The sequence below is a fragment of the Staurois parvus genome, unplaced genomic scaffold (assembly GCF_062004578.1).
Source record: "Staurois parvus isolate SC_StPar_1 unplaced genomic scaffold, SC_StPar_1.0 ptg001670l, whole genome shotgun sequence".
NCBI lineage: Eukaryota > Metazoa > Chordata > Amphibia > Anura > Ranidae > Staurois > Staurois parvus.
The window spans coordinates 612793-638651 of record NW_028319466.1 but is presented as its reverse complement, the minus strand read 5'-3'; the positions used below and the strand labels follow the sequence as shown (position 1 = coordinate 638651).

The following is a 25859-nucleotide window of genomic DNA, read 5'->3' as shown; positions in this document are numbered from 1 at the left end:
TTTAGTAACACTTTAACTCCAAGAAATCCAAGTAACTTTGATTTAAAGTAGATGTAAACCCTGACTTAAAACTTCCATAGTAAGCCGGCACCAGGTAAATCCATCAAATGAAAAGTCTTTATTGGCTAGATATAAGTAATTTCACAAGTACACTAACACATTTTGGCTGTAACAGTTACAGCCGAAACGCGTTGGGTAGATTGTGATGTGACTTATATGTAGCCAATAAAGACTTTTCGTTTGATTTATCGTGTACCGACCGATCTCTACTATGGAACTTCTGCTCGAGTGGGAACACTTTGCATTGAGCACAGGTCTTCAGCCATGAGGACTGAGCCGGTGGTTAATATTGGGTATTGTTTATCTCTAAAGCGGAACTCCATGCAGAATGTGCAGTCCCGCTGGAACTCTCCCTCCCCCCCAGCCGGTAACTGAGTGAGCTGGTACTGATTTTTATCAGTATCTGCTCCCTTTTCCCCAATCCTCACCAAGGCAAGCATGGTGTCCCTTTCCCCCGTTCCCTTTCCCTCTTGCAGCCGCCTGGGTCACGTCCTCACTTCTGATACATTTCACCCCAAAGGGCTTATTCATTTGGGATCAAGAACAAATAACTGCGCTAGAATATAAAATGACAAAATGATCAAACAAAAAGCAGCTGACAAATAAAGGCAATATTGTAAAATGTAAACAAAAAGAATGCAGCGCTAATTAAAAAATAATTATTAAATTATAATGTCCAAATTAAAGTCCATATAAATCCTCAAAAAAAAAAAAAACGAAATAAAGAAAATATCTTGATCTCATATACCGTCATCATACATCCGGAAAAATTGGCCCCTCACCGGACACTTTGATCTTTTAAAACTTTGCAAATCTCAAAGAATCTCCCATCCGGCAATCAGGGAAGGGATAAAGAACAATGAGAATTCATAGTGCAGTAATCAATATACACTTTGGCCAATTGATTAAAAAGATCCACGTACATCAAATCTTAAGATAACCAGCATTGAATGAACAAAAGTTTCAAACCAAGAAAATGGCCGCCGTCCCTCCAGAACACGGTGACGTCACACGCCGAAGCCCACCAGCGCGTTTCGTCATCAGGAAGATGTCGTCAGGGGCACTGCACATACCGACCGCTGTTATAACGAAATAAAGAATACATCTTGATCTCATATACCGTCACCATACACCCGGAAAAAATGACCCCTTACCGGACACTTTGACCTTTAAAACTTTGCAAACCTCAAAGAATCTCCCATCCGGCAATCAGAGAAGGGATAAAGAACAACGAGAACTCACAGTGCAGTAATCAATATAAACTTTGGCCAACTGATTAAAAAGATCCACGTACATCAAATCTTAAGATAACCAGCATTGAATGAACTAAAGTTTCAAACCAAGAAAATGGCTGCCGTCCCTCCAGAACGTGGTGACGTCACACGCCCAAGCCCCCCCCTACGCGTTTTGTCATTAGGAAGATGTCGTCAGAGGCACTGCGCATACCGACCTCTTGTGTAACGAAATAAAGAATAAATCTTGATCTCATATACCGTCACCATACACCCAGAAAAAATGGCCCCTCACCAGACACTTTGAACGTATAACAGCGGCTGGTATGCGCAGTATATTGAGGAATCAGTATGACGAACCATTTCCAGCGGATATCCTCTCCCAATTACAGGATAATGACTCCGCTCTGAAAGATCCCCAACGCTGATCAGTAAGCGCAATGTGATAGGGAATCAGGATGGCAGGTAATCCACAATAGAAATCCTCTTGCAGATACGAGATGAATTATCCTCTTTATTATTTATTTCAGGTACTTATATAGCGCCTTGTGTACATATATATTGTACGTTCACATCAGTCCCTAACCCTCAAGGGGCGTACAATCTAAGGTCCCTAACCCTCAAGGGGCGTACAATCTAAGGACCTTAACCCTCAAGGGGCGTACAATCTAAGGACCTTAACCCTCAAGGGGCGTACAATCTAAGGTCTCTAACCCTCAAGGGGCGTACGATCTAAGGTCCCTAACCCTCAAGGGGTGTACAATCTAAGGTCCCTAACCCTCAAGGGGCGTACAATCTAAGGTCCCTAACCCTCAAGGGGCGTACAATCTAAGGTCCCTAACCCTCAAGGGACGTACAATCTAAGGTCCCCGACCCTCAAGGGGCGTACAATCTAAGGTCCCTAACCCTCAAGGGGCGTACAATCTAAGGTCCCTAACCCTCAGGGGGCGTACAATCTAAGGTCCCTAACCCTCAAGGGGCGTACAATCTAAGGTCCCTAACTCACATTCATACATACACATACTAGGGACAATTTAGACAGGAGCCAATTAACCTACCAGCCTGTCTTTGGAGTGTGGGAGGAAACCCACGCAGGCACAGGGAGAACATGCAAACTCCAGGCAGGTGGTGCCGTGGTTGGGATTCGAACCAACGACCCGAGTACTGCCAGGCGGAACTGCTAACCATTTAGCCGCTGTGCTGCCCACTTTAAAACTTTGCAAACTGCAAAGAATCTCCCATCCGGCATTCAGAGAAGGGATAAAGAACAAAGATAACTCACAGTGCAGTAATCAATATAAACATTGGCCAATTTATTGAAAAGGTCCACATACATCAAATCTTAACCCCTTCCAGTCCAGACACTTTCACCCCCTTCCAGTCCGGACACTTCCCCCCCCCCCCCTTCCAGTCCGGACACTTTCACCCCCTTCCAGTCCGGACACTTCCCCCCCCCCCCCTTCCAGTCCGGACACTTTCACCCCCTTCCAGTCCGGACACTTTCCCCCCCTTCCAGTCCGGACACTTTCCCCCCCTTCCAGTCCGGACACTTTCACCCCCTTCCAGTCCAGACACTTCCCCCCCCCTTCCAGTCCGGACACTTTCCCCCCCTTCCAGTCCGGACACTTTCACCCCCTTCCAGTCCGGACGCTTTCCCCCCCTTCCAGTCCGGACACTTTCCCCCCCCTTCCAGTCCGGACACTTTCACCCCCCTTCCAGTCCGGACACTTTCCCCCCTTTCCAGTCCGGACACTTTCCCCCCCCTTCCAGTCCGGACACTTTCCCCCCCCTTCCAGTCCGGACACTTTCACCCCCCTTCCAGTCCGGACACTTTCCCCCCTTTCCAGTCCGGACACTTTCCCCCCCCTTCCAGTCCGGACACTTTCCCCCCCCTTCCAGTCCGGACACTTTCACCCCCTTCCAGTCCAGACACTTCCCCCCCCTTCCAGTCCGGACGCTTTCCCCCCCTTCCAGTCCGGACGCTTTCACCCCCTTCCAGTCCGGACGCTTTCCCCCCCTTCCAGTCCGGACACTTTCCCCCCCCTTCCAGTCCGGACACTTTCACCCCCTTCCAGTCCGGACACTTTCCCCCCCTTCCAGTCCGGACACTTTCCCCCCCTTCCAGTCCGGACACTTTCACCCCCTTCCAGTCCAGACACTTCCCCCCCCCTTCCAGTCCGGACACTTTCCCCCCCTTCCAGTCCGGACACTTTCACCCCCTTCCAGTCCGGACGCTTTCCCCCCCTTCCAGTCCGGACACTTTCCCCCCCCTTCCAGTCCGGACACTTTCACCCCCCTTCCAGTCCGGACACTTTCCCCCCTTTCCAGTCTGAACACTTTCCCCCCCCTTCCAGTCCGGACACTTTCCCCCCCTTCCAGTCCGGACACTTTCCCCCCCTTCCAGTCCGGACACTTTCACCCCCTTCCAGTCCGGACACTTCCCCCCCCTTCCAGTCCGGACACTTTCCCCCCCTTCCAGTCCGGACGCTTTCACCCCCTTCCAGTCCGGACGCTTTCACCCCCCCCCCTTCCAGTCCGGACACTTTCCCCCCCCCCCTTCCAGTCCGGACACTTTCCCCCCCCTTCCAGTCCGGACACTTTCCCCCCCTTCCAGTCCGGACACTTTCCCCCCCTTCCAGTCCGGACACTTCCCCCCCCTTCCAGTCCGGACACTTTCCCCCCCTTCCAGTCCGGACACTTTCCCCCCATTCCAGTCCGGACACTTTCCCCCCCTTCCAGTCCGGACACTTCCCCCCCCTTCCAGTCCGGACACTTTCACCCCCTTCCAGTCCGGACACTTTCACCCCCTTCCAGTCCGGACACTTTCACCCCCTTCCAGTCCGGACACTTTCCCCCCATTCCAGTCCGGACACTTTCCCCCCCTTCCAGTCCGGACACTTCCCCCCCCTTCCAGTCCGGACACTTTCACCCCCTTCCAGTCCGGACACTTTCACCCCCTTCCAGTCCGGACACTTTCACCCCCTTCCAGTCCAGGCCAATTTTCAGCTTTCAGCGCTATCACACTGTGAATGACAATTGCGCGGTCATGCAACACTGTACCCATATGAATTTTTTAGCATTTTTTTTTAAACAGATAAAACTTTATTTTGGTAGTATTTATTCACAGCTGGGATTTTTATTTTTTTTTTGCTATATAAACGAAAAAAGTCCAAAAATTTTGAAAAAAAGTGTTTTTTTTATAAAATTTTGAAAATAATCTTTCTTCATTAATCTTGGCCAAAATTTATTCAGTTACCTTTTTAGTAAAAAAAAAAATAACCCCAAATTAGTTTATAACCAAAAATTATAATTTTTGAAAAACAATTTGTTTACATTTTTATTTTATTTTTTTAGATTATTATTTATGTTTTTTTAACATACTGTCACCCTAGCAGTACAGGGTCACCATGGCAACACTGTACTACTTGTGGGGGGTGATGAAGATTTTTTTTATTTTTTTTTTTACACTGCTTGCTTTTACACCCATAAAGGCTGTAAAAGCAATCATTTCTCCGTCTCTCTGGTTGCATTCTTGCAGCCATTGAGAAATACTGTGTGAGCTGTGATTGGTCACAGCTTGTCACATGGTACAAGACTGTTGTGAATAGCCCTGTACCATGTGATCTCTGTGATCATTCACACAGAAGTGACATCTTGCTTCCACCTATTCATGTGATCACTGATTGGTCAATCAGTGATCACATTTTCGGGACCTCAGACAGAGGTCCCATACAGCGATCGTTGTTCCACTTTGTCCTGAGGACACAGCGGGCACCGAATCGCGGTGCCGCACGCTCCCAGGTAACGCGCACAATCCAAAATGGCGGGCACTGTTTATGAACAGCAACCCGCCCCTGCACTGCCACCGTCTGAACGGACGGGAAGTGGTTAAGATAACCAGCATTGAATGAACAAAAATTTAAAACCAAGAAAATGGCCGCAATCCCTCCAGAAAGCAGTGACGTCATGCACTGAAGCCCCCCCCCCCCAACGCGTTTCGTCATCAGTAAGACGTAGTCAGGGGCACTGCGCATACCGCTGTTATACGGTCAAAGTGTCTGGTAAGGGGCCATTTTTTTCGGTTGTTTGGAGACGGTGTATGAGATCAAGATTTTTTCTTTATTTCGTTATTATTTTTGAGGATTTATATGGACTTTAATTTGGACATTATTATTTAATAATTAATTTTTAATTAGCGCTGCACTCTTTTGGTTTACATTATTCATAGGGATCCCTAAGTAGTGATCGTTCACGGAGTGAGGTCCCTGTGAGGCCGTGTACTTTCAAGCGCAATAAAACCATTTACATGCTGAAAGACAGAGTGCAATGCCGGGTTGGAATTTTTCAGCTGGTTGCCTGTTGTTCTCCCACAACAAAGGTGGCACCTGGTGCATCCGTTGTGCATATAGGGATGCGTTCCTTTAGGAAATTTTAAACGCCACTTTAGATTAATGGATGCAAGTTCTGCTATTTAGCCGTGACAAATGGTTTTCACAAGGAAATCGAGCTGATTAAAGATTGAGATTAAAGGAATGGAAAGGAAATGGTAAAGAATCATCTGGAAAAGGAAGTGAGAATCGAAGATGTTTGTTCAGTATTTGGCAAAATGTGTTTTTGTTGCTGGGATGACCACAGACTGTAATGCTCTTCACATGCCAGCTTATTGTTAGAAAAACAGAAGGAAGACATGTGTTTGTAGATCTGAGGGTGACACATTGTGAAACAGCCAAGTGCTGCTCTGAAAACTTCCCATTCAGCAGAAGTATGACCTTTAATACCCCCCACCCCACCCAATCCAGAATAAAGCCCAACTCTAGATGGAATACCACCCCCTATCCTTAGCTCCATAACACAGGGGGAGGTGTTTTGTAGTCCACAGAAAACAACTGTGTGTGGGGTTAGGAGCAGGGGCGGACTGACAACTCGTGGGGCCCCCAGGCAATAGGGGATCATGGGGCCCCTTTGTCCTTGCTCAAAAAAGCCTATGAAAAAGGTACCAGGGGCATCTCATGGGGCCCCCTACTGACCCCGGGCCCTCGGGCAGTGCCCGTGCTTCCAAATGGTCAGTCCGCCCCTGTTCAGGAGCAATCAGTATAGCGTTCATCTGGCTTGGTGATTCATTTTAAATATTTTTTGCATCAAATACCACCAACGCGTTTCAGGGGAAAGACCTCCTTCTTACGGGGTTGATTCAATAGTTTGTGATTGAATCTGGGATTTAGCTGGCTGCTCTCTTTGCTGATTGGATACATTGAGGATTCAGGCCCTTTTGTAACCTTTATCCGGGCTTCATAGTGAACTCTGTGCAGATTCAATTACAGATTGTTGGCTCAAGCCGTGAAGAAGGAAAAGGCATTCCCCGAAACGAGTATCTCATGGTCTTACGTTTGTACTAGGTACGCCCCACCGCAAGGCCATTGTGGAAGCCCAACCACCACCCAAGGCCACCCAATCACCACATCAGGTCACCATTGAAGGCCAACCACCACCTCAGGCCACCAAGCCACAACCTCAGGTCACCATGGAAGTCCAACCACCACCTCAGGCCACCCAACCGCCACCCCAGGTTACCATGGAAACCCAAATACCACTTCAGGCCACCCAACTACGACCTTAGGTCACCATGGAAGCCCAACCACTACCTCAGGCCCTCCAACCACCACCTCAGGTCACCATTGAAGCCCAACCACTACCTCAGGCCCCCCAACCACCTCCTTAGGTCACCATTGAAGCCCAACCACCACCTCAGGCCACCAAGCCACAACCTCAGGTCACCATGGAAGTCCAACCACCACCTCAAGCCACCCAACCACCACCCCAGGTCACCATGGAAACCCAAATACCACTTCAGGCCACCCAACTACCACCTTAGGTCACCATGGAAGCCCAACCACTACCTCAGGCCCGCCAACCACCACCTCAGGTCACCATTGAAGCCCAACCACCACCTCAGGCCCCCCAGCCACCACCTCAGGTCACCATTAAAGCCCAACCACCACCTCAGGCCATTGTAGAAGCCCAACCACCACCCCAGGCCACCCAAGCACAACATCAGGTCACCATGGAAACCCAGCCACCTCCTCAGGCCACCCAACCACCACCTCAGGTCACCTTGGAAGCCCAGCCACCACTTCAGGCCATTGTGGAAGCTCAACCACCAACCCAGGCCACCCAACCACCACATCTGGTCACCATGTTAAACCAACCACCTCCTCAGGCCACCCATCCAACACCTCATGTAACCATGGACACCCCACCAACACCTCAACGAACCATGGAGGCCTTTGTGCACCATTTGGGCATTGGTGCCCACTTTTGTTACCATAGTCAACAAATGTTTAAAAATCTACAGTAACTTTCCAAATATAATCAATAAAACAAATTCTCATTCCCATCAGTCCAGCGCTCCCACACATCTAGCAGTCAGAAGAGAACCAGGCAGGGCTGATAACACAGCGTGAGATTTCAGTGTAGTGCAGGCAGAGAGCGCAGGAGGGGTGGAGGTCACGATTTCAGGCAGGATCAACACTTTCCTTTTTGCACTTGTTGGAAATATATAACACAACCAACAGATCAAAGGGAACTAATAAAAGAGAAGATCATTGTTAGGTTTACATACATCTTATATTCACAGTTGCTTGTGTGACCCTTTGGAACATGGTACCCAATGCTTTTATGTCATCAATGAAAACTCTGGACCTACATGACTCATGCATTGAATCCCAGGAGATGTGAGGGTTTTCAATAGAGATTCTATGTGATTGTCTTCCCTAGTGCTCTTCCCTGTATGAGGACCGCTACATCCTGCCCACGCAGAACTTCAACTCCCATCTGAGGATCCCAGTGCCTGAGACCCACCCACTGCTGTCCCCCGACTGGAGGGTGAGTCCAGATATAACCTCATTACCAATCATTCTTTGTCTGCATGTAATGCACAAGCAACAGGTTCACTTAAAGGGGATCTCCACCCACATTTTTAAAAATGTATATTATCTTGCTCCTCCCTTTCCTTTTCTGCAATCTGCAACAAAAAATAATGTATTTTTTGGAGGTGCCTGTTCCTGAGGAGTACAGCCCTTGTTTCTCTTTTGATTGCTTTCTCGCCTAGGCAGGAATGACTCCCCCCCCCCCTTTGTCTGAAACCCCCTGGTATACCCATTGTTCTGCCCCACTTACATGTATTTATATTGAACTGCATAAGGTTATGTAGTATACAAGGGCAGACTGACAACTCATGGGGCCCCTGGGCAATAGGGGATCATGGGGCCCCTGTGTCCTTGCTCAAAAAAGCCTATGAAAAAGGTACCAGGGACATCTCATGGGGCCCCCTACTGACCCCAGGCCCTCAGGCAGTGCCCGAGTTTCCAAATGGTCAGTCCGCCCCTGGTAGTATACCGACATTTAATGGAAGTTTTTGGCCATGTTTACCTATGTGATTTGGTATCTCCCTTAGTTCTCCTTTATTGTTTAGTGCTAGTTAGTTCAGTCTCAGGTAGACCCACCCTGTTTCTTCTATGTTCCCTGAGTCAGTGTTCAAACTTCATAGAGAAAAAGCTTAGGAAAGTTATTGTCTTCAAACACTTCAAAAGACTGGAAAACCATCCTCTGCGGTGAAATTAGCTGAAGAAAAATTGTGTTGGATTTTACATCTGTATCTTATTTATTTATTTATCGAGTTTATATAGCGCCAAAGGGTTTGCTCAGCGCTGTACAATAGAGGGGGGGACAATACATGAAACAGTACAGTAACATCAAACAGCACACGAGGGGTAAGAGTTATTGAAGAGTTAAGCTGTCTGTGGATGGTGCCGAATTAGCAGGTGACCATACTGTGTGGACAGACTGGGTAGGAGGTATATCAATGCACAAAGCTGCATTTGAAACACGACCACTATGTGACGCATCCCGTGGTGCTGTGTAGAATCCACCGCGCATGCGCAGTGTGATGTCATCAAGAAGCCTAGGACCTGTAAGAGACAGCAGGCCTCCTAATGGTGTCACAAGCTAGATGGCCAGCATGTGGCGTATCTCAGCAGCACAGGGCCAGATGAGTATGCAAATTCGGCTCAACCCAGCAAATCAGGTAAGAAGGGGTTAATATTAAAATTAACCACAGGGGGAGGAATGAAGTTCCCGGGTGGAGGAGTGAAGTTCCATTCCTCCCCCCCTCCCTAGCTTCCAGCTGCACATACTCAGCCAAGATGAGAAATTCCCTGTTCTTCCAGGTATAGGGGGCATGTGACTCTTGCCCTCCCCCCCCCCCCATGCCTGATGACTGGCAGATGGGGGCAGAGATTGAGTCTTCATGTACGTTCTGAATTACAAATCATAATTATTTCTTCAAGAAAAGTTGCTGAATTTTCAGTCTAAAAATGCTGATTGCCCGGCCCTCATTCTCATCCTCTGTCTTCAATTTTCTCAGGGATTGACCTGAGCTTTTGGTTAATTATTCCTGGATTTCGATGCTCATACTTGCTCCAGGTCAGAGATGCAATGTACTGAAGTCAGACACAGCCACGGAACTAGCATTGCAAAAGTAGCTGTTGGGTATCTGTCCTTGTTATTGATCTCAGGCTTCCTATAAATCTTTTTCCAGAACATGGAGCATGAAATCCTGCCCCCGCTGAACACCCCCCATCCCCAGGAGAATGGTGATTTGTCTCTTCCCAAACTTTATTTTCAAATCCTTCCAGAAAAAGAGGGGTTTTCAACCTTCAGATGATTTCATTATCTGCTACTTTCTCTTTCCGTTTCCAGATATGAGTTTGTTCTGCTCAGGATAGGTTGAGGACAAGTTACAGTCAAGTCCTTAGAACTGAAAGACTTTTTATGTTTACACCTTTTCTTGTTTCATATCTATTACTGTTTAATACAAACAATGATTTATTATCTAAATTGACATTAAACACAAGATGAAGGATCCCCAGAGCCAGTGGTGTCCCTAGGGGGATGCGGGGGGTGCGGGCCGCACTGGGTGACACCATCACAGGGGGTGCAGGAGCAGGATGCTGGCACAGTGACAGCTGCCCCTGCCCCGTTGTAGCAGTAAATTGAGTATCCCCTGAAGATATGTATCCCCTGAAGCAACTGCGCATGTGCCGGTTTCAGGCCGAAGAAGCCAATCGCCGGCTCTGTGCTAAAGTCGGAGATCGGCTTCTTCGGCCTGAAATCGGCACATGCGCAGTTGCTTCAGGGGATACATATCTTCAAGGGATACTCATTTTACACCGGCACCGCTCCTTCCTCTCTGGAGGGGTGACACCACGTGTTACTGCGTCAGGTGACACCAACCCTAGCGACACCTCTGCTCAGAGCACAGGGGGTAACTTAATGAGACATCACAGAGGTAGCTGTCTGCCTTGACGCTAGTTTGTAGGGCTGAAAGTAGCCGGCCCACATGGGAGAAGCCACTTTATTCACTTACATCTTGATCTATTGAGGTCTGTAAATAGCTACAAAGGAGCTAATGACCAGCACAGTGGCTAAATGGTTAGCACCTCCACCTGGCAGCACTATCGTCGTTGGTTCAAATCCCAAGAACGACATTAGTTGCCTGGAGTTTGCATGTTCTCCCTGTGCCTTTGTGGGTTTCCTCCAGGTACTCCGGTTTCATCCCATACTCCAAAGACAGGCTGGTAGGTGAATTGGCTCACCTATAATATGCCAGCGTGTGATTTCACTTCCAAAAGTCTTTTTCAAGGTTGTCACCTCCTCATAGATGCAGGTTGGGAGTCGTGTTGAGGATATCTCACCAGTGGAAACTCATATGTATATAATACACCAGCGTGTGATTCCACTTCCAAAAGTCCTTCCCAAGGTTGTCACCTCCTAGATGCGGGTTGGGAGTCATGTTGAGGATATCTCACCAGTGGAGACTCATATATGTATATAATACACCAGCGTGTGATTCCACTTCCAAAAGTCCTTCCCAAGGTTGTCACCTCCTAGATGCGGGTTGGGAGTCGTGTTGAGGATATCTCACCAGTGGAGACTCATATATGTGTATAATACTCCAGTGTGTGATTCCACTTCCAAAAGTCCTTCCCAAGGTTGTCACCTCCTCCTAGATGCGGGTTGGGAGTCGTGTTGAGGATATCTCATCAGTGGAGACTCATATATGTATATAATACGCCAGCATTTGATTCCACTTCCAAAAGTCCTTTGCAAGGTTGTCACCACCTCCTAGATGCAGGTTGGGAGTCGTGTTGAGGATATCTCATCAGTGGAGACTCATATATGTATATAATATGCCAGTGTGTGATTCCACTTCCAAAAGTCCTTCCCAAGGTTGTCACCTCCTAGATGCAGATTGGGAGTCGTGTTGAGGATATCTCACCAGTGGAGACTCATATATGTATATAATACGCCAGCGTGTGATTCCACTTCCAAAAGTGCTTCCCAAGGTTGTCACTTCCTAGATGTGGGTTGGGAGTCGTGTTGAGGATATCTCACCAGTGGAGACTCATATATGTATATAATACGCCAGCGTGTGATTCCACTTCCAAAAGTGCTTCCCAAGGTTGTCACTTCCTAGATGTGGGTTGGGAGTCGTGTTGAGGATATCTCATCAGTGGAGACTCATATATGTATATAATACCCCAGCGTTTGATTCCACTTCCAAAAGTCCTTCACAAGGTTGTCACCTCCTCCTAGGTGCAGGTTGGGAGTCGTGTTGATATCTCACCAGTGGAGACTCATATATGTATATAATACACCAGCGTGTTATTTCACTTCCAAAAGTCCTTCACAAGGTTGTCACCTCCTAGATGCAGGTTGGGAGTCGTGTTGAGGATATCTCATCAGTGGAGACTCATATATGTATATAATACGCCAGCGTTTGATTCCACTTCCAAAAGTCCTTCACAAGGTTGTCACCTCCTCCTAGATGCGGGTTGGGAGTCGTGTTGATATCTCACCAGTGGAGACTCATATATGTATATAATACGCCAGCGTTTGATTCCACTTCCAAAAGTCCTTCACAAGGTTGTCACCTCCTCCTAGATGCGGGTTGGGAGTCGTGTTGATATCTCACCAGTGGAGACTCATATATGTATATAATACGCCAGCGTTTGATTCCACTTCCAAAAGTTCTTCACAAGGTTGTCACCTCCTCCTAGATGCGGGTTGGGAGTCGTGTTGATATCTCACCAGTGGAGACTCATATATGTATATAATACGCCAGCGTTTGATTCCACTTCCAAAAGTCCTTCACAAGGTTGTCACCTCCTCCTAGATGCGGGTTGGGAGTCGTGTTGAGGATATCTCACCAGTGGAGACTCATATATGTATATAATACGCCAGCGTGTGATTCCACTTCCAAAAGTCCTTCCCAAGGTTGTCACCTCCTCCTAGATGCAGGTTGGGAGTCGTGTTGAGGATATCTCACCAGTGGAGACTCATATATGTATATAATACGCCAGCGTGTGATTCCACTTCCAAAAGTCCTTCCCAAGGTTGTCACCTCCTCCTAGATGCAGGTTGGGAGTCGTGTTGAGGATATCTCACCAGTGGAGACTCATATATGTATATAATATGCCAGCGTGTGATTCCACTTCCCAGCAAAAACACAAAACCAAATATCAGTTTTGGGTGAAGCTAGCCTTACCATGTCTGGGCATTCTGATTATCTGTACATCCTCAGCCCTCGAAAACTGAAGGCTTACCTAAATTATGAAACTCCCCTATGGGTTCCTCCACCCTTAGTGCACTGAGCTGCAAGGGGGATGGGAGTCAACTCAGGTCAAAGCAGTCTCAATGCAAGGACACAATATGGATACCAGTGTACCCAGTTCACACCAAAGGATTGCATTGGGAAAAAATGTAGACATGACAATTTTTTTTTGTAGCACTCGACAATGTGTCTGGAGAGAACAAAACACTACTAACAAAACGCAATAACCGCGCATGCACTTTTCTGCGGGTTGTGGTGTGAAGGAGCCCCTAATGTAATTTGGATGTCCAGGAGCTGTGGAGATTTGGTGTCCACCAACAGCTGAAATATGAGCCGCCTTAAGCCCGGCTCGGAATTAAAAGTTAACGAAGAGCTCCCGGTGTTTAGACGATGCTGATTAGTGATGACAATCTCTCCTTCCTGCATGTCTCCAGGTTCTCAGCAAACCCATCAACAGAGAAAGGGACTTCTGAGAACAGGAAAATCACTTGGCCATTTTTATTGGCTGGAACCCTTAAAGTGACACTAAATTTTGGTTTAAAAAGAAAAATTTGATTCCAGTTTGTGATGTTGACTCAGAAAAGTCTCTTCTGCTGTTCCCAGCCTCCTCCAAATCTCCAAATTCCATTTTATTTTTTTGCTGCTGTGATCTGACTTCCTGTTAGAGGGTGGCTACGTTTGTTCTCTGTGGTCCCGCTGTATGTAGGAACGTAGTCACCCTCTCTTTCACACGTCTGAGGTTAGAGGGTGGCTACGTTTGTTCTCTGTGGTCCCGCTGTATGTAGGAACGTAGTCACCCTCTCTTGCTCACTTCTGAGGTTAGAGGGTGGCTACGTTTGTTCTCTGTGGTCCCGCTGTATGTAGGAACGTAGTCACCCTCTCTTTCACACGTCTGAGGTTAGAGGGTGGCTACGTTTGTTCTCTGTGGTCCCGCTGTATGTAGGAACGTAGTCACCCTCTCTTGCACACGTCTGAGGTTAGAGGGTGGCTACGTTTGTTCTCTGTGGTCCCGCTGTATGTAGGAACGTAGTCACCCTCTCTTGCACACTTCTGAGGTTAGAGGGTGGCTACGTTTGTTCTCTGTGGTCCCGCTGTATGTAGGAACGTAGTCACCCTCTCTTGCACACGTCTGAAGTTAGAGGGTGGCTACGTTTATTCTCTGTGGTCCCGCTGTATGTAGGAACGTAGTCACCCTCTCTTGCACACGTCTGAGGTTAGAGGGTGGCTACGTTTATTCTCTGTGGTCCCGCTGTATGTAGGAACGTAGTCACCCTCTCTTGCACACGTCTGAGGTTAGAGGGTGGCTACGTTTATTCTCTGTGGTCCCGCTGTATGTAGGAACGTAGTCACCCTCTCTTTCACACGTCTGATGTTAGAGGGTGGCTACGTTTGTTCTCTGTGGTCCCGCTGTATGTAGGAACGTAGTCACCCTCTCTTTCACACGTCTGATGTTAGAGGGTGGCTACGTTTGTTCTCTGTGGTCCCGCTGTATGTAGGAACGTAGTCACCCTCTCTTGCACACTTCTGAGGTTAGAGGGTGGCTACGTTTGTTCTCTGTGGTCCCGCTGTATGTAGGAACGTAGTCACCCTCTCTTTCACACGTCTGAGGTTAGAGGGTGGCTACGTTTGTTCTCTGTGGTCCCGCTGTATGTAGGAAAGTAGTCACCCTCTCTTGCACACTTCTGAGGTTAGAGGGTGGCTACGTTTGTTCTCTGTGGTCCCGCTGTATGTAGGAACGTAGTCACCCTCTCTTGCACACGTCTGAGGTTAGAGGGTGGCTACGTTTGTTCTCTGTGGTCCCGCTGTATGTAGGAACGTAGTCACCCTCTCTTGCACACGCCTGAGGTTAGAGGGTGGCTACGTTGGTTCTCTGTGGTCCCGCTGTATGTAGGAACGTAGTCACCCTCTCTTGCACACTTCTGAGGTTAGAGGGTGGCTACGTTTGTTCTCTGTGGTCCCGCTGTATGTAGGAATGTAGTCACCCTCTCTTGCTCACTTCTGAGGTGGACTATGGAATTTGTAGTGTATATTTATACCAAAAAGAGACAGGAAAATGGGGACTTTTGAGGCACAACAGAAGCATAAAAACATGATTCATTTGTAGTGCACATGACTGCAACCAGGGCCGGGACAAGGGGGGGGGTTATTGACCTGCCCTGGTCACTGTATTGAGGGGCCTGCCAAGTTGGCCGCTCGTCCCGCTCCTTACTGACAGGAGTGACTGCAGTGTCACTCCTGTCAGAAGGAGCAGCGGCTGATGGCTGCCCCTGAAGGGAGGATTCGGCTTTCTCCTCCCACCAGCCTGCATGGGGAAGAAAAGAGCCGGTACTGAGACAGAGAACTGTCCTCAGTGCCATGTTGAGAGGGCAGAATGTGTCCTTCTTTCTCTTCCCCTATCATGTGACATGTTACATGAATGAAGAGAGAAAGGAGACATTGTTTTTCATTCCAGTGAGTACTGATCTGGAAGCATGGGGACACCTGATGTAAAGGGGGACTCTATTGTGTGGTGTGCAATTCAGTGCAGCACATGATGCCCCACTTTTTTTTTGGTACAAACTTTATTTGAAGTGTACAAATTGTACACTTCATTCAAGGCAGTGTAGCATTTTAGCGCAGAAACAATTTGGAAGCATGGGGACACCTGATGCAAACGGGGACTCTATTGTGTGGTGTGCAATTTACTGCATCACATGACTCCCCACTTTTTTATCTAAACTTTATTTGAAGTGTACAAATTGTACACTTCATTCAAGGCAGTGTAGGATTTTAGCGCAGCAACAATTTGGAAGCATGGGGACACCTGATGTAAAGGGGGACTCTATTGTGTGGTGTGCAATTCAGTGCATCACATGACGCCCCACTTTTTTTTTTGGTACAAACTTTATTTGAAGTGTACAATTTGTACACTTCATTCAAGGCAGTGTAGCATTTTAGCGCAGCAAGCTTCAGCGCAATCCTAGGCTGCATTGCAATGTGAATGGGACACATAGGAAACAATTATTTCCTGGGCGCCGCTGCAGTGACAGATGTTTTAGTATGTGGATCTGTCATCACGTCTCAATTCAGCCTAATAGATAAATGATTTAAAAAACAAAAACGGCATCACAACGGGAAATCATTTTGGTTAAAAATCCGCTGGAAGGCGGAGCATTCTAACATCAGATCTCTGCGGTCTTTTCTTTTTTTTTTTGATGCGTTGGTATTTTTGTCGCAGGTCCCGGAAAGCTGTCGATCAAACATGGAGGAGGGGATCGTCACGCTGTCAACGCTCCTGAACAATCGCCATTTCTTGGTCACCTTTATTCACGCGGTGGAGCTGCAGAAGGACTTCGCCGTGAGGGACAGGTGAGGAGATTGACGGATTCATAAAGAAATGCAAAGTATTTTTTTTTTTTTTACGGTATAAAATGTATTAAAAATTTCCAACATTACAATAAAACAGAATACAGGAGATATATAAAGGATTCAGCCCGGGTTCACACTCTGCGGTGCGGGACACCGCATGTAATTCGCACAGGAATCGCACCACATTCCTGTGCGAATTACATGCAGATGTGTGTGTGGTGAGATTTGAGCGTACATTTTGTATGGCTCAAATCGCATCGCATCCACACCAAAAAGGTCCCTTTTTAAAATCCGCACCTGAACTACATCGCATGGGTGTCCTCACAATTTCTGGCAGTCACATCGCATTTTGCGATCTATTTAACCACTTCCCGTCCATCAGTTGTATATAAACGGTGGCAGTGCAGGGTCGGGTGGCTGTTTATAAACGTCCTTCCCGCCCCCTGCTTGTGCGCGCTCCCTAGGAGCGTGCAGCACTGCGATCCGGTGCCCGCTGTGTTCTCTGGACACAGTGGAACACCGATCACTGTGCGGGACCTCTGTGTGAGGTCCCGATCATGTGACCACTGATTGGCCAATCAGTGATCACATGAAGAGTAGTAAGCAAAGATGTCACTTCTGACATCCTTGCTTACTACTTGTGAAATCTGTGAATGATCACAGAGGTCACATGGTACAGGGCTATTCACAACAGCCTTATACCATGTGACAAGCTGTGACCAATCAGAGCTCACACAGTATTTCTCAATGGCTGCAAGAATGCTGCCAGAGAAAAGGAGAAATTATTGCTTTTATAGCCTGTATGGGTGTAAAAGCAATCAGTGTAAAAAAAAAAATCTTCATCACCCCCCAACAAGTAGTACAGTGTCACCAGTGACACTGTACTGCTAGGGTGACAGTATGTAAAAAAAAAAAAAAAAACATAAATAATAATATAAAAAAATAAAATAAAAATGTAAAAAAAAATTATAAAAAATTATAATTTTTGGTTATAAACTAATTTGGGGCTGCCAATCTCGTGTGCCTTGTGCTGTATTATTGTGCTGTATCACTTTGATGACCGCCTTACAATGTGTCCCCTATACTCAGGTGTAACTTGGCCTCTCTGCTCACCATCGCCCTTCATGGCAAGTTGGAGTACTACACCAGCATCATGAAAGATCTCCTGGTGGACCTCATAGACTCATCAGCCTCCAAGAACCCCAAGCTGATGCTTCGCCGGACCGAGTCGGTGGTGGAGAAAATGCTGACCAACTGGATGTCCATCTGCATGTACAGCTGCCTCCGGGTAGGGTGCTCAGAACGCTCTTCTCCATGTGGAAACATTGAACGTTACCGACTGGCTGGGCTTTTATTCAGTGGGAACGCGGGGGAACACCTCCGGCACTGAATGCATGTAATGATGAGGGGTGGTGGGGTGTGCTGGAAGGTCAATTGTTGCTGGCAGCTGGGGGATATATTTTTGTGGGGAGGGGATCTATTGTTGCTGGGGAGGTCTGTTGTTGCCGGTGGGAGGGGGGGCTGTTGTTGCTGGGAGAGTCTTATATTGCTGGGAAGGGTCATTGGTTGCTGGAAGAGATCTACTGTTGATGGAATGGTCTGTTCTTGGCTCACTGCCGAAGGGTGTATTGATGCTGGCTGCCGGGAGGTCTGTTGCACTGAATGCATGTAATGATAAGGGGTGGTGGGTTGTGCTGGAAGGTCAATTGTTGCTGGCTGCTGGGGGGATCTATTGTTGTGGGGGGGTCTATTGTTGCTGGGGAGGTCTGTTGTTGCCGGTGGGAGGGGGGGGCTGTTGTTGCTGGGGGAGTCTTATATTGCTGGGAGGGGGTCACTGGTTGCTGGAAGGGATCTACTGTTGAAGGAAGGGTCTGTTGTTGGCTCACGGCCGGACGGTGGCAGTGCAGGGTTGGGTGGACGTTTATAAACGACCTCCCCGCACCCTGCTTGTGCGCGCTCCCAGGGAGCGCACAGCACCGCGATCCGGTGCCCGCTGTGTCCTCCGTACACAATGAAACACTGATCGTCGGACGGGACCTCTGTAGGAGGTCCCGATCATGTGATTACTGATTGGCCAATCAGTGGTCACATTCAAGGTAGTAAGCAAGATGTCACTTGTGACATCATTGCTAACTACGTGTGAAATCTATGAATGATCACAGAGATCACATGGTACAGGGCTATTCACAACAGCCTTGTACCATGTGACAAGCTGTGACCAATCACAGCTCACACAGTATTTCTCAATAGCTGCAAGAATGCAGCCAGAGGGAAAGAGAAATGATTGCTTTTACATCCTATATGGGTGTAAAAGCAATCAGTGTAAAAAAATAAAAAAAATCTTCATCACCCCCCACAAGTAGTACAGTGTCACCATGGTGACCCTGTACTGCTAGGGTGACAGTATGTACAAAAAAAAAAAACATAAATAATAATATAAAAAAATAAAATAAAAATGTAAATTAAATGTTTAAAAATTATAATTTTTGGTTATAAACTAATTTGGCTTATTTTTTTTTACTAAAAAGATAACGGAATAAATTTTGATCAAGATTTTGGATGAAAAGAATTATTTATTTGCAAAATTTTATAAGAAAAACACTTTTTTTCAACATTTTGGGACTTTTCATTTACATAGCAAAAAAAATAAAAACCCCAGCGGTGAATAAATACCACCAAAATAAAGCTTTATCTGTCTCAAAAAAATGGTAAAAAAGTCATATGGTTACAGTGTTGCATGACCGCGCAATTGTCATTCAAAGTGTGATAGCGCTGAAAGCTGAACATTGGCCTGGACAGGAAGGGGGGGAAAGTGTCCGGACTGGAAAGGGGGGAAAGCGTCCGGACTGGAAGGGGGGGAAAGTGTCCGGACTGGAAGGGGGTGAAAGCGTCCGGACTGGAAGGGGGGGAAAGCATCCGGACTGGAAGGGGGGGGGAAACCGTCCGGACTGGAAGAGGGTGAAAGCGTCCGGACTGGAAGGGGGGGAAAGCGTCCGGACTGGAAGGGGGTGAAAGCGTCCGGACTGGAAGGGGGGGGGAAACCGTCCGGACTGGAAGGGGGTGAAAGCGTCCGGACTGGAAGGGGGGGAAAGCGTCCGGACTGGAAGGGGGGGAAGCGTCCGGACTGGAAGGGGGGGAAAGCGTCCGGACTGGAAGGGGGGGAAAGCGTCCGGACTGGAAGGGGGGGAAAGCGTCCGGAATGGAAGGGGGGGAAAGCGTCCGGACAGGAAGGGGGTGAAAGCGTCCGGACTGGAAGGGGGGGAAAGCGTCCGGACTGGAAGGGGGGGAAAGCGTCCGGACTGGAAGGGGGGGAGAAAGCGTCCGGACTGGAAGGGGGGGAAAGCGTCCGGACAGGAAGGGGGGGAAAGTGTCCGGACTGGATGGGGGGGGAAAGTGTCCGGACTGGAAGGGGGGAAAGTGTCCGGACAGGAAGGGGGGGAAAGTGTCCGGACTGGAAGGGGGGAAAGTGTCCGGACTGGAAGGGGGGGAAAGTGTCCGGACTGGAAGGGGGGGAAAGTGTCCGGACTGGAAGGGGGGAAAGTGTCCGGACTGGAAGGGGGGGAAAGTGTCCGGACTGGAAGGGGGGGAAAGCGTCCGGACTGGAAGGGGGGGAAAGCGTCCGGACTGGAAGGGGGGGAAAGTGTCCGGACTGGAAGGGGGGGAAAGCGTCCGGACCGGAAGGGAGGGAAAGCGTCCGGACCGGAAGGGGGGGAAAGTGTCCGGACCGGAAGGGGGGGAAAGTGTCCGGACTGGAAGGGGGGAAAGTGTCCGGACAGGAAGGGGGGGAAAGTGTCCGGACAGGAAGGGGGGGAAAGTGACCGGACTGGAAGGGGGAAAGTGTCCGGACTGGAAGGGGGGGAAAGCGTCTGGACTGGAAGGGGGGGAAAGCGTCCGGACTGGAAGTGGTTAAAAACCTTATGAAGTATTTCACCAACACATAAAGAGTTACTAAACCCCCAACAGTACAATAGTCTGTAGATGCAGTAAAGCATGCTTGTTATACTCACTGTGAAACCTAAGGGGTTAATCCTCCGCATTGTGTAGAAAGGCTTTTTGATCCTGTCTTCTCTGATCCTCCCCTTCTTCCAGTGTCCCCCTCTTATCTCCTGATAAGACATATTGTGTGGAGTCACTCTGCACGTGCTCAGTTTGGTGTGTATTTGTTTTTTCCTTGGGAGAGTGCATGTGCCAATCAGCACTGTCCAGACAACATAAAGAGAGGCAGTACAGCCACAATACAAGGCAAGAGGGTTAGGCCGCAGAGCTTACAATCTAAAAACATAAATATAGTTCAGGATCTCCCCGCCTTACAGGGTCAGATTAGCCAAGACAGAGGCGTTCAGGTTTAAGTACACAGACTGAGCGCAGTTATTACTGTCCTGTTGGCGGAGGTGAAAGGTCAGAGGTCGTGTTGTGACAGCGGTGACCCCAGTAATAAGCTGGGCTCTGTTAGCAGAAGAATAGAAGTCTGCAGTTGATTAGCCGCTGATCCCAGCATGTGAGGGGGGGGGGAATGGGGAGAGGAGCGGAGGGGAGGCGACTCTCATTCACGGCAAAGTTTCCATACACTGAGCCCAGCCGTCCGCATGCAACTGGTTTGTCATTGTTGGACCCCATCCATTACCCCCCCCCCCCCCCCCCCCCGCCCCGCAGTCCCTACAAACATGTGATCCATCAGTACTGCATTGTATTGTCATCTGATCCTCTGTGTCACCTGATGGTGCGGTTGTCACGCTCAGCTGCAAGACATCTGTCTGTACGGCCAAACATTGGTTTAATAATGAGGAATTAAAGGGATTTTCTTCCTTCAGAGAGCAACAGCCTAATTAAAGGGCAATTTCTGCTAGTCAGTCAAATACAAAACAATGGTGGGAACTGCTTGAGTTGCCAAATGATTTGTAGAGCATTTTAAACAAACAGTCTTGTGCCCTCCCCACTTCAGGGTGACAACACTTATTGGAATTAGCGGTTCTTCTGAGTCTGTGTCACTGCCCCGCCTACTTTCTGCTCTTTGGACCTTACTGTCAGCACCCACCCAGCTCTTTCCCTTATACTGTATGTCACTGCCCCGCCTCCTGTCTGTTCTTTGGACCACCCAATCTTTTCCCTTATATGTTATTGTCCTGCCTCCTGTCTGCTCTTTGGATCCTATTGGTGGAACCCACCAAGTTCTTTCTCTTATATGTCACTGCCCCGCCTCCTGTCTGCTCTTTGGATCCCATTGGTTGCACCCACTGAGTTCTTTCCCTTATATGTCACTGCCCCGCCTCCTGTTTGTTCTTTGGATCCCATTGGTGATGCCTGCCGAGTTCTTTCCTTTATATGTCACTGCCCCGCCTCCTGTCTGCTCTTTGGACCACCCAGCCCCTTCCCTCATATGTCACTGGCCCGCCCCATCTGCTCTTTGGACCACCCAGCCCCTTCCCTCATATGTCACTGCCCTGCCTCCTGTCTGCTCTTTGGACCACCCAGCCCCTTCCCTTATATGTCATTGCCCCGCCCCATCTGCTCTTTGGACCACCCAGCCCCTTCCCTTATATGTCCCTGCCCCGCCCCGTCTGCTCTTTGGACCACCCAGCCCCTTCCCTTATATGTCCCTGCCCCGCCCCGTCTGCTCTTTGGACCACCCAGCCCCTTCCCTTATATGTCATTGCCCCGCCCCATCTGCTCTTTGGACCACCCAGCCCCTTCCCTTATATGTCACTGCCCCGCCCCATCTGCTCTTTGGACCACCCAGCCCCTTCCCTCATATGTCACTGCCCCGCCCCATCTGCTCTTTGGACCACCCAGCCCCTTCCCTTATATGTCACTGCCCCGCCTCCTGTCTGCTCTTTGGACCACGCAGCCCCTTCCCTTATATGTCACTGCCCCGCCCCGTCTGCTCTTTGGACCACCCAGCCCCTTCCCTTATATGTCACTGCCCCGCCCCGTCTGCTCTTTGGACCACCCAGCCCCTTCCCTTATATGTCACTGCCCCGCCCCGTCTGCTCTTTGGACCACACTGGTGACACCCACCCTATTCTTTCCCTCTACAAATAGAATTCAATATGCAGCGTTCACAGTCTGATGTACAGTATATATTATATACAGGTTTCCAGGACTTGGTTTATGAGCAAACATATTGATTTCCATATATTTCCTATAAATCTCCCTCTAAGCATATTTAACTTGTTTCCTTGCTCACTAATAGTTTGTGAAGATAGCCACACCCACTCATGTATACGAACCTCATGGATCTCTTCATGCGTCTAACCAACATTTTTGTTAACAGGAAACAGTGGGAGAGCCGTTCTTCTTGCTGCTGTGCGCCATTAAACAACAAATCAACAAAGGCTCCATCGATGCCATCACTGGGAAGGCGCGGTACACCCTGAACGAGGAGTGGCTGCTGAGAGAGAACATTGAAGCCAAGCCTATGGTAAGCAGCATCACCTGCAGGACTTCAATGTTCAGCCAATGTCTCAAAGTCCGAAATTGCAAACAGTCATTTTGTTGTAGCTAGTAGTAGTTAGTCAGATTACATCTGGCCTTGTTCTGTGATGGTGAAGATGTTTTGTCGCTTCTCAGTGCCACTTCTTTGTAGCTTCTTTCATGGTTTCTCCAAGCCATTTGTTCATAGTTTCCTTCGTAGCATTTCTAAGCTACTTTTTCCAAGCTTCTCCAAGCCATTTTGTAGTTTCCTTAATAGCTTCTCCATGCCACTTTTTCATAGTTTCTTTAGTAGCTTCCTCAAACCACCTCTTTGCAGCTTCCTTCGTAGAGTCTCCAAGCCACTTTTTCATAGCTTCTCCAAGCCACTTCTTCATAGCTTCTTCCGCAGCTTCTCCAAGGCACTTCTTCATTGCTTCTTCCATAGCTTCTCAAAGCCACTTCTTCATAGCTTCTTCCACAGCTTCTCCAAGGCACTTCTTCATTGCTTCTTCCATAGCTTCTCAAAGCCACTTCTTCATAGCTTCTTCCACAGCTCCTCCAAGGCACTTCTTCATAGCTTCTTTAATAGCATCTTCAAGCCACTTGTTTATAGATTTTCTGTGTAGTTTCTTTTATATATTCTCCAAGCTACTTCTTTGGAGCTTTTGTCATAGGTTTTCCAAGCCACGTCTCCCTAGCTTCTTTCACAGCTTCTTCACACCACCTATTTGCAGCTTCTTTCATAGCTTTTCCGAGCCACTTCTTTGCAGCTTCCTTCATAGCTTCTCCAAGCCACTTCTTTGCAGCTTCTTTCATAGCTTCTCCGAGCCACTTCTTTGCAGCTTCCTTCATAGCTTCTCCGAGCCACTTCTTTGCAGCTTCCGTCATAGCTTCTCCAAGTCACTTCTTTGCAGCTTCCTTCATAGCGTCTCCAAGCCACTTCTTTGCAGCTTCCTTCATAGCTTCTCCGAGTCACTTCTTTGCAGCTTCCTTCATAGTTTGTCCAAGCCACTTCTTTGCAGCTTCCTTCATAGCTTCTCCGAGTCACTTCTTCATGGCTTCCTTCATAGTTTGTCCAAGCCACTTCTTTGCAGCTTCCTTCATAGCTTCTCCGAGTCACTTCTTCATGGCTTCCTTCATAGTTTGTCCAAGCCACTTCTTTGCAGCTTCCTTCATAGCTTCTCCGAGTCACTTCTTCATGGCTTCCTTCATAGTTTGTCCAAGACACTTCTTCGTAGCTTCTTAATTACCTTCTCCAAGCCCTTTCTTAGCTTCTCCAGTCCACTTCTTCGTAGTTTTTTTAATAGCTTCCTCAAGCCACCTCTTTGCAGCTTCCTTCATAGTGTCTCCAAGCCACTTTTTCATAGCTTCTCCAAGCCACTTCTTCATAGCTTCTTTTGTAGCTTCTCCTAGCTACTTCTGCATATTTTTTTTCATATATTCTCCAAGCCACTTCTTCATAGCTTCTTTCATAGCTTCATCAAACCACTTCTTTGCAGCTTCCTTCATAGCTTCATCAAACCACTTCTTTGCAGCTTCCTTCATAGCTTCTTCAAGCTATTTCTTTGCAGCTTCTCTCATGGCTTTTCCAAGCCACTTCTTCAGTGCTTCCTTCATAGCTTCTCCAAGTCATTTCTTTGCAGCTTCTCTCATGGCTTCTCCAAAGCACTTCTTCAGAGCTTTCTTCATAGCTTCTCCAAGCCACCTCTTCATAACGTCTTTAATAGCTTCTCCAAGCCCTTTTACAGCTTCTCTAGGCCACTTCTTCGTAACTTTCTTTGTAGCCTTTCCAAGCTCTTCCGTAGCTTCTCCAAGCCACTTCTTTGCTTCCCTTGGCTTGGAGAAGCCACAAATTGCAGACCGTGTTCAGTTGAATATGATTAACAGCTACTAGCTATAATGAGAACCTTCACAGTCATTTTGCTGTGTTGAGCCTTTCAAATTTTTTTTTTCAGTTTTTGAGGCCACCTGGACAAAGCCAAACGGGCAACCATGGTCAATTAAGTGACATCAAACTAACAGTTTGAACTTGTTGAAAGTAATAGGTGATAAATAGAACACATTTGAATGTTAATAATATATAATAATAGATTGTATGTAATATAATTCTGAATAATAATGAAAAAACTATTAGGACACTACTGTACCTTGTGCGCTGTCAGCACCTTCCTTCCACCACTACACTAATACATGGCAGGTTTTTGTGCTGAGAGCACAGTGATGGAGTCTTCTTCAATGGCTTCCAGGGTGACCGTTTCCCATCACAGTGATCACATGATGTGAAGCCCGCCACCTGCTCCTGGAGGCAACATCCCCTTAAAGGGCCGGCAGCAAGGGTTAAAGAAAATACACCTTAGGGGTAATTGAGGAACTCCGAACAAGACATCAGAAGCTGCAGCAAATCAGAGCCTGCCTTTAATTAATCACTGTTTATTGTCCAGCATCCTCTAGCCCACAGGGGTCAAACACAAGGCCCGCGGGCCAAATCTGGCCCTCCAGGCCATATCATGTGGCCCTTTCACCTCTCCTGCAGGTACCCCCTTGTCTCCGCCCCCACCTTGTCTCAGCAGTCAGCAGCAGAGAGGAGAATAGGACTCCTCTGCCAAATTCTGCATATCTCAGTGCAGCTGCAGCACTCCCTCATCTCTGCCTCCCCTGGTCTCAGCATTCAGGAGACTCTGGTAACTGACTCCACTCCTCCTCTGGTCCTCCTCCAGACCCTGCACTTTCTGCATTCCAGCTCTGCCCCCAAACGGGGTGCACGGTGATTTTAGGGAGGGTGTGGGATTCATGACATCTGATGTAATGGGGGGGTGGAGTGCTCTGGACATCTAGTCTTACAAATACAACCGGCCCTTTGAGGGCAACCATAATGCTGATACGGCCCGCAATGAAATGGAGCTTGACACCCCTGCTCTAGCCCTTGCCTCCTACCTGACTGTCCTGGGCCTGCCCCTATCATTCATTGGATATCCGTTCTATCAATAACAGAAAATCAGCTTTACATGTGGGTGTTACCGGGGCGGACTGACAACTCATGGGGCCCCCAGGCAATAGGGGATCATGGGGCCCCTGTGTCCTTGCCCAAACTCAAAAAAGCCTATGAAAAAGGTACCAGGGGCATCTCATGGGGCCCC

General features: G+C 48.2%; 1 protein-coding gene across 1 annotated transcript in view; it reads left to right on the top strand.

Moving 5' to 3' along the window:
• Nucleotides 1-25859, top strand: part of PLXND1 (plexin D1) — a gene marked incomplete at its 5' end in the record, with an annotated part of 120189 nt that overhangs the window by 45499 nt on the left and 48831 nt on the right. The window contains 4 exons of the mRNA XM_089663338.1: nt 8067-8174; nt 16181-16311; nt 17401-17599; nt 22583-22729. Coding sequence (XP_089519464.1) covers nt 8067-8174; nt 16181-16311; nt 17401-17599; nt 22583-22729 — 585 coding nt within the window. The remainder of the gene's footprint in view (nt 1-8066; nt 8175-16180; nt 16312-17400; nt 17600-22582; nt 22730-25859) is intronic.